Source organism: Benincasa hispida, unplaced genomic scaffold, assembly GCF_009727055.1.
Source record: "Benincasa hispida cultivar B227 unplaced genomic scaffold, ASM972705v1 Contig425, whole genome shotgun sequence".
Classification (NCBI taxonomy): Eukaryota; Viridiplantae; Streptophyta; class Magnoliopsida; order Cucurbitales; family Cucurbitaceae; genus Benincasa; species Benincasa hispida.
This window is the reverse complement of record NW_024064845.1, coordinates 114,045-122,621: the sequence shown is the minus strand read 5'-3', so window position 1 is coordinate 122,621 and position 8,577 is coordinate 114,045. Positions and strand designations below refer to the sequence as shown.

At 37.9% G+C, this 8,577-nt stretch overlaps 1 protein-coding gene across 1 annotated transcript; it reads left to right on the top strand.

Annotated features, from left to right (window-relative positions):
- The first annotated feature begins 2,147 nt into the window (after window positions 1-2,147).
- Window positions 2,148-4,036, top strand: LOC120069477 (serine/threonine-protein kinase BLUS1). The gene has a single exon (XM_039021255.1). It carries the CDS (start codon window positions 2,195-2,197, stop codon window positions 3,800-3,802), a length of 1,608 nt encoding a protein of 535 aa, XP_038877183.1. The 5' UTR covers window positions 2,148-2,194; the 3' UTR covers window positions 3,803-4,036.
- The last annotated feature ends 4,541 nt before the right edge of the window (window positions 4,037-8,577 follow it).

The window sequence follows — 8,577 nt, the reverse complement described above, 5'->3', positions numbered from 1 at the left end:
ATATCAGATGCATTCTGACCCCAATTTCGTCTTCTTCCACCTCGTTCCACCATAAAACAATCCTCTTCCCCTTTATTTTGTTTATCTTCACGAATTCATCTTTCCCTTCATCATCGAAGCCGAATCTTCATTTCATCTTCACCTAAAAGAAGATTCCCTTCATTTCTTCCACATTCTTCCCTTATTTTTAAATACTAATCATCTTCTACCTTCATTTCCACCTTCATATTATTAATTTGTTTCAATCTAACCAGGTAATATTTTATTCATTCATATATCATATATTCATAATGTTTCAATCTTCTGGTTCATTTATATTTTCACACATATGCATGCAGATTATTTGGGAGCGATATATTCATTTTATCCAACTATTGTCGTCATACTGTCTCGATGGTATTGAGATATGGACATCCAGATGTCCACTCATATGCTTCTTTGTTGTGGAGTGGCTTCACCCAGATCATGTGATGCATCAATTTGGGATGTTGCAACAAATTCCTCAACCTTGTAACACAGACACCCGACTTTATTCACACGTTCTAAGGGGAAGGCTCGAGCGAGACTAGATTGCATATTTGGCTCCCCAAATTTCAATCTGGAAAAATCGTCAGAGTTTGGTTGTTAATGGACCTCCTATTAGCAACGGTATAGGTACTGAGCCTGGATATATTGAATGGTATTCCACTGTGAGCAAGCGATACATAACTAAAGTAGGAGCATCCTATCACTTGTTGGTATGAGTTTATGGTTTACTAGGATTGTTTGATTTTATTTCTTCATTGCACACCAAAATAAATTTTAAAGTCATTATCTGCTCAAAGAGCCTTGCATAGACTCACTTCTATATATCGAGTGTGAAATTTCGATGGTGATGTTCCAATGGAAGGACAAGGTGATCCAGCAAGACATGAGGATGTTTCTATTTGACCTAATATTCGGTATGAATATCCAACAACGCCACTCGATCATTTTACACATACTTCCATGATGTCCTCTCCCTCAACATTTGAATTTTTTCCAACAACCCTCAGTACACTAAGTATGGAAGAAGGACAAACTTCACATGTCCATCCAAATGTCCATGTCCAGTATGTGACATATCGACAATGTAGTGAGGGTAGATACTTTACAGAGGAAAGTCAACCATCAAGTGTAAGAGGGCATGACGATCGTGGACACTATGTGACTCAACATGATCGATCTAAGCGTAATAGAGGATCTTCTTCCAGTCGTGAATAAAGAACATTGTACATATAATTAAATTTATTAATGAAATTCAACTACAAAAATGCACTTGCAGCTTACAAAGCATCCTAAAGAACCTTGAATATTATTTACAATAGTCCAAAGTTAATATCTATATTTTTGTATAAGTTTCTAACAACTTTAAACAAAAACAATAATTTGAAATTAAGAATTAATATTGAGTATATCGAATCAATCATAGAAATTTCTTAATCTCAAAATAACATTATTATTTATATTGTTAAAAAACTAGTAATATTACTATCAAAATAAAAAAAAAACGAGATTAGTGAGATAATTGATTTTAGGTAACAATGATTTAGAATTAAATAAATGGAATATTATTAACGGTTAAAAAAACATAAGTAACAAAAGAATTGGGTTTTAGGTTGTTAAAATAATGAAAGAAATAAAAGCAAAAACATTTTATTATTTTATTAACGAAAGAGTTGGGTTTTAGATTATTTTATTTTATTTTTAGGAATACGTCCCCCTTTTTTTATTTTTTTAATGAATAAGAGATGTATTCAGTCGGGAAAATAAAATATCAAGAGATGCATTCGGATGGGGATAGAAAAACAACCTATTTCCCCTAAATAACTTCAAACCATCCCTTTTCCCTAATTAAATTTAAAAATCACCCCCAAAATCTAAATAACCCCTAAATTTTGCGTTGATGAGCTAATAATTCAACACTCAATTTGTTACCCACATGAATTAATTTTTAAATGAATCCTAAAATAATGCCCTCTCATAAAAGGAAGTAAATTTATTGTTGAAGGTTTCACATGCATCATCTCCATTTTTAAAAAACTCCACCTTCCCCCTCTAACCTTTCACAAGAAAACTGCTCAAAATCCTCACTTTCTTTCCCTTATTTAAACCCACTCTTCTTAAAGCTCAAAATCCCACTTCTAACTCTTCCATCCACACCCCCATTTTCTCCATGAAACTTTCTCGTCTAAATTCCCTCCGGCGAGTTCAGTCCGGTGAGCTTATCATGAAGCTCCCCGACGATCAGGACGATTCCAAAAGACCACAATTCCCTCTCGATCCCACCTCTTACAAAATCATTGACGAAATTGGTGTCGGCGTCAGCGCCGTCGTGTACAAAGCCATCTGCATTCCGATGAACTCTGTAGTGGTAGCCATCAAAGCCATCGACCTCGATCGATCACGAGCCGATTTCGACGACATTCGAAGAGAAGCCAAAATTCTCTCACTTCTCTCTCACCCCAACATTCTAAATGCCCACTGTTCTTTCACCGTCGATCGTCGCCTTTGGGTCGTGATGCCGTTCATGTGCGCCGGATCTTTACAGTCCATTATTACATCGTCGTTTCCCGATGGCTTGCCGGAGCCCTGCATCGCCGTTGTTCTCCGGGAAATTCTACATGCTCTGTCTTACCTCCACGACCAAGGCCATCTCCACCGAGATATTAAAGCCGGCAACATTCTGATAGACTCAAATGGGTCTGTCAAGCTCGCTGATTTTGGAGTTTCGGCATCGATTTTTGAGGCGAATTCGAAACAGGGGGAGTCAATTTCTCCGTTATCAAAGTCGATGATGCTGAAGGAAGTCGCCGGAACGCCATACTGGATGGCACCAGAGGTGATTCACTCGCATAATGGGTATAGTTTGAAAGCGGATATATGGTCATTTGGAATCACTGCGTTGGAATTAGCCCATGGACGACCTCCCTTGTCTCATCTCCCTCCTTCCAAATCCCTGCTTCTGAAAATCACGCGGAGGTTTCGATTCTCCGATTACGAGAACCACGGAAACTGCAAAAACAAGAACAAGTTCTCAAAAGGGTTTAAGGAATTGGTAGCCTCTTGTCTCGATCAAGAGCCATCGAGAAGACCCTGCGCTGAGAAATTGCTCAAACATCCGTTCTTCAAAAACTGCAAGGGGCCTGATCTTCTCGTAAAGACAATATTACAAGGTCTGCCGAGCGTAGAAGAGCGACTCAAATTGCAAAAATTACAGCGATTGCCGTCAATGAAAACAGAGGAAGAAGAAGAGGAAGAAGAATTAGAGAAGGAAATTATAAAACAGAGGAGGATAAGTGGGTGGAATTTCAACGAGGATGGGCTAGAGCTGGACCCTGTTTTTCCAGGGGAAAACTGCGAGGAGGAATGTTCAATGATGGAGAAGAAGGGTTCGGGGGATTTGAGCGAGTGCTATTCGGGGCTGTCGGATCTAAGTTCGCCGGTGGGGAATGAGAGGGCAGGAAGCGGCGGCGGAGGGGAGGAGGAGGTGGTTGACAGGGAGTCGATAGTGGGGGGATTGGTGGCGCTGAAAAGGAGCTTAGACGAGCAGAGGAGGGCGGTGGGGAGTTTGATAGAGCTGTTGGAAGGGGAGAAAGGGGGAGAGATGAGCAGAGAAGAGCAGATGGGGAGATTGATGGAGAAGATGACGAGGGAGTTAGAGAATGAGAGGAAGAGGAACTTTGAATTGGAGATGGAGTTGGAATTTCTTAGGCTTCAGATTTCTGCTGCTTATAATAATAATGATGATGATGGTGCTGCTTCAACCGCCATTAATAACTAATTTCAGACCTTCAGAATCTCGCTTGTTTACTATTTATTTGTCTACATTTTGTTGTATGGAGTCCGAAATTGAGTTCTCATCTTTGTATTAATTTAAAAAAAAAAAATTAGACTAAAAGTTCAATACCATAGGGTATGGCTTTTGCCTGCATGAATTTACCAAGACCGACTATTTTACATGTAGGTTGTGATTTCACTCTTTCTTAAATTCAATCCTTTTGATTAGGTTTTCTCATTCTCCTCTCTATTTTCTTTTACGACTCATTCGTACTATTTATTATTGGCTCCCGCTCTTTGCTTTTACTTACTATATTAAAAGAAAGCAAATAAGGAGAGTGACGAGATTGAAATAAAGTGAATGTGAGTAAAGAGCGAGAATAACAAGTGTCAAGAGTTGAGTGTTTAGTATGCGTGTACAATATAACCGTTTCCGTAATTTTAGCCAATACAAAAGTCAAAATATTCCAACTTTAAAAGTTAAACAAATTTCCTTCTTTTTTTTTTTTGCCCCAATTTTGATTTTGAGCAATTAGCACAATTACTTTTGGGAAAAGCTTAGCTGCAACCAGACTACTATCCAACTATAATGTGACATGTGACATATATATATATATATATATCTTTTTATTTGTGTAAGAAAGAGGAGGACAACATGGTAAAAAAGTTGCACTAAATCATTGTTCATTATTATGGAGAAACTTGTGGGAAAGTTGAAAATATTAAAGGGCTGACTAGATAAATAGAAAAAAATTTAAGTTTTCATTTAGATAAATAGAAAAAAAAATTTAAAATTGTAAAAATAGCAAAACGAATTATAAAATTATAAAATAATGATTAACAATTGTCAAAACTACCCTACATGGAATTCTAAAGGTGTAAGAGTTTCAAAACCATTTGAAAACAACACTCTACCTAGACAACTATCCCACACTAAACAATGCATTCTGACAAAGTGTCTAATCCACGTGTACAAGTGATAACGGACAGAAAAGCACGATATTATAGTGCTAAGTTATTAAACAATGCAGGATTGTGATGATAAAAATATACAAGATTGCGTCCAAAAGCATTAAGTTCACAATATTGCGGTCGCATGCGTCCATCGCATTAAAACAGCTAACTTGTGTATTTTTGTGTGGAATATACGTTGACGTAAGACGAAAAATACGATCCAAAGAAATCAACGGCCGAGCGCATTAAGAGATTGTGTTAACGCAAGGCTATGCGATCATTTGCGCTTGCAATTATTTGCTCAAGAAGGTTCTGCATAGAGCCGGCGCATCTTGGTGGACGCATCTAGGTGAAAAGCGTAATAAATCAAGATGGGACAGAAATCTGATAATGGTCAATTCCGAATTAAGTTCACAAGTCGTTAACGACCTACTGTAGCAAGTACACTCAACTTTTCAGTGACAAATATTAAGCGCATCAGACAGAGAACTAATGCCATCCCATCAGTGCAATCATAAGAGAGAAGAAACCATTCACCCCGAAGCTCTATAAATACCAGAGGCTACCTTCAGTGAAGGAGTTCGTCTAGTTCGCTCAGTTAGAGAATTTTCCCTTTAGATAGAAGTAGCCTTGTTCATAGTTTTTTTTTTACTTAGAAGGTGGAAGCGAGGAAGTGAGATTGTACCAAGAGATCATTCTGGTGAACTTGGAAAAGTTTCGTAAGAGTCGAGACCGGAGAGATGGCCAATTCCGGCGGAAGCAGGAACATCTTTTGTGCAGAATAGAGTTAACAGTGTAAAAGCCTTGGGAAGCAAGGAATTGCTACAAAGCTCTCTATCCTTATCTTCCATTGTCATTTTATACTCTGAACTGATTTATAGAAATGGAATTTACATCTTTATATCTGTTCACTCTCTGTATATTACGCATGAGTAGCTAAATCTGTCGAATGGGTTGAGAAGCACTTAGCTAGCATAACTGAGGATCTTCATTCTATGCGATTATCTTGTATTATGTATGCGTCATTCGTCCATTAGAGATACTCGGAAGGGTAGTCTAAGGATAAAATCTAGGCTTGGAAAGGTCAGGCTAGAATCTAGGCTCGAGAGAGTCAGATTAGAAACGCATAATCAAGAGATAGGAGCTTAAGAATAAGCGTTGTTTGCTATTAACGAATAGCATGCATCCTCGAGATAGGTTATGATTGTATACGATCACTTTGTCCTTGTGTGCATCTTGCATCATCGCATAAGCAAGAAGTAGAGACTTAGGAATAAGCTCTATAGACATTATCATATTCATCGCATGCGTCCTAGAATTAGAAGCTACCGCATTTGAATTGGAAAATGATTTGCTGTCGCATGAGTGTAGCATGATCGCATGTTTGAACGCATTCTCAGGAAACGCTAGCTAAAAGACCTTTTCAGCCCGTTCCACCGCATACTCAGTGTATCTGTCGCATAATCAATCTTTTCTCAAATCCGCCGCATACTTTCCATACTTCAAACAACAAACCAACCAACCTTTAATTTATTTGTTACCGTAAAATGATCATAAAAATTACTACCGCATATTGTTTTCCTTAGTCCCTGAGTTTGATCCTGGACTTACCAGGAAACTCAGTAGGATTTATACTTGCATTCTACTGAGAAAACTTATTGCACAATGAATTTTCCATCATCGCAATTCCTTTCATTATTTCATCACATAAAATAACGCATCAAGTTTTTCGCACCATTGCTAGGGACTTCGGCAATACAATGTGCTAACGGTAATTTTTCTGATTTCTTTATAACTTTCAATCTCTGGCAAATTACGACCCAGAGATTGAAATAATGTTCCAATGAAGATTGAGAAATAGCCGTCAACAACAACAACAAGAGAAAGATAGCATGGCGGAACAACCTGGAAATGGAACACCAAATGAAAACAATGTCATGGTAAATCCCATCCTATTGGCGAACAACCGCAATAGGCCCATTTGGGACTATACGTCGCCCAACCTCTACGATTTATCCCTAGGAATCATGAGGCCCACACTTAATGGATCGAGATTCGAAATGAAACCGGTGATGTTGCAGATGATCCAGACTGCTGAACAGTTTGGTGGAAGGCGTGGCGAATACCCACACACCCACCTTCAGAGCTTCCTAGAAATCTGAAATACTTTTTTGTTCCCTAATATCTCCACCGGTGGTTAAGCAATATGCGATATTGGGGCGAGTATAAACGTAACGCCACTATCAATCTTCAAACAATTGAATATGGGCAAACTAACACCCACGACGAAGACTCTCCTACTTACAGACAGATCCCGAATACATCCTGAGCAAAAGCTGAAAGATGCCGCAATCTCAATTGATAAATTCATCTTGCCGGCAGACTTCATCATTTTGGATTATAAAGCGGACGAAGATGCGCCCATCATATTGGGACAACCATTCCTCTCGACCGGTTGCACTCAAATTGATGTGCGAAAGGGGAAAATTGTAATGAATGTCAATAAGGAAAAGCTCCGGATTAAGGCAATCAAAATCCCAGAGGACCGAGAAAAGAAGAAAAAGTCGTCGTGGACGTAAAAAGTCAAGCCTGAAATAAGCAATCTTGCGGTACTATGCAACTCAAACTTATCAGGGACGCATTCCTTTTGAAATATCCTTTTTATACCAATGCTTCATGAACTTTCATCACCTGTCTTTTAATTGTTATCGTATTTTTGGCTTTATATTATTGCTTAAAAAATAATAATAATAATAAATAAATAAATAAAAATAATGCGATCGTATTGAATGATCGTGGTAAACAATTTTGTTAACTTTGTTTTTGTATTTGACCCTCTCAATGTTTTTCTTGCAACGATCGAGGTGAACAATTGCGAAGGCGCTACATGAAGACGCAACTACTTTATTTTGTCACTGCAACCAAAAGAAAGCGGATTACCGCAAAGCGAGATTCGTCAACATCTAATGCGGACGACAACACAAATTTGGGGGTTGTTTCTTTCCTTGACTTTATTCCAAATTTTGCACTATCGCATCGCATTTTAATTTTAAAAGTTTTATCACAGCATCCTCTTTAGTTGCCAGAATCATTTAACATCGATTAATTTAGTGAGTCGCCGCATTATTTCTCTTTGGCAATTATCATTTCAATGATGAAACACATGCTTCTATTTTTTTCATATACATTAGAGTCAACTTAATTTTAGGATAATCACCTCATGAAATATTTCTAGAAGTTAGTGGTCTGATAGCTTTCTTTCAAACTGACCCTTTATGAAACTTCCTAAGAACATCGCATGACTTCTTTCAATCTTTTAACAATGAGGACATTATCGCATTTTAAATTTGAGGGTGCGATATTCAATTTTCGACCTTGCTATTTTTAGCAAAATAATAATAATAATAATAATAATAATAACGCATTCCAAGGCATAACTTGTATCCATGCGCTTCATATTCGCCTGGAGTTCATAATAATAATAACGCTACAATCGGATCCTACTCATAGTTGGACGTCCGCATGACACTCGTAAGGGCAAACCAAAACAAAGGTATGAATCATGATCAACGCATAAATAAATGACCGTTACTCCATTGCCAAATGGGTATGAGTTTAGTATAAGAAAGAATGCCTTACTCGTAGTGGGATGTCCGCATGACACACGTGGGGGCAAGCCAAAACGAAGGCGAGGCACTTGGATTAATGCCAGGTCAAAGAAAGAAAATAATAATGTCTAAAATACGCAAGGATAAAAATCATTTGAAAACACCCCAATGAAAGTTTTTTTGAAATAAATCATGTGATGCCCTGGAATCTAGTAAA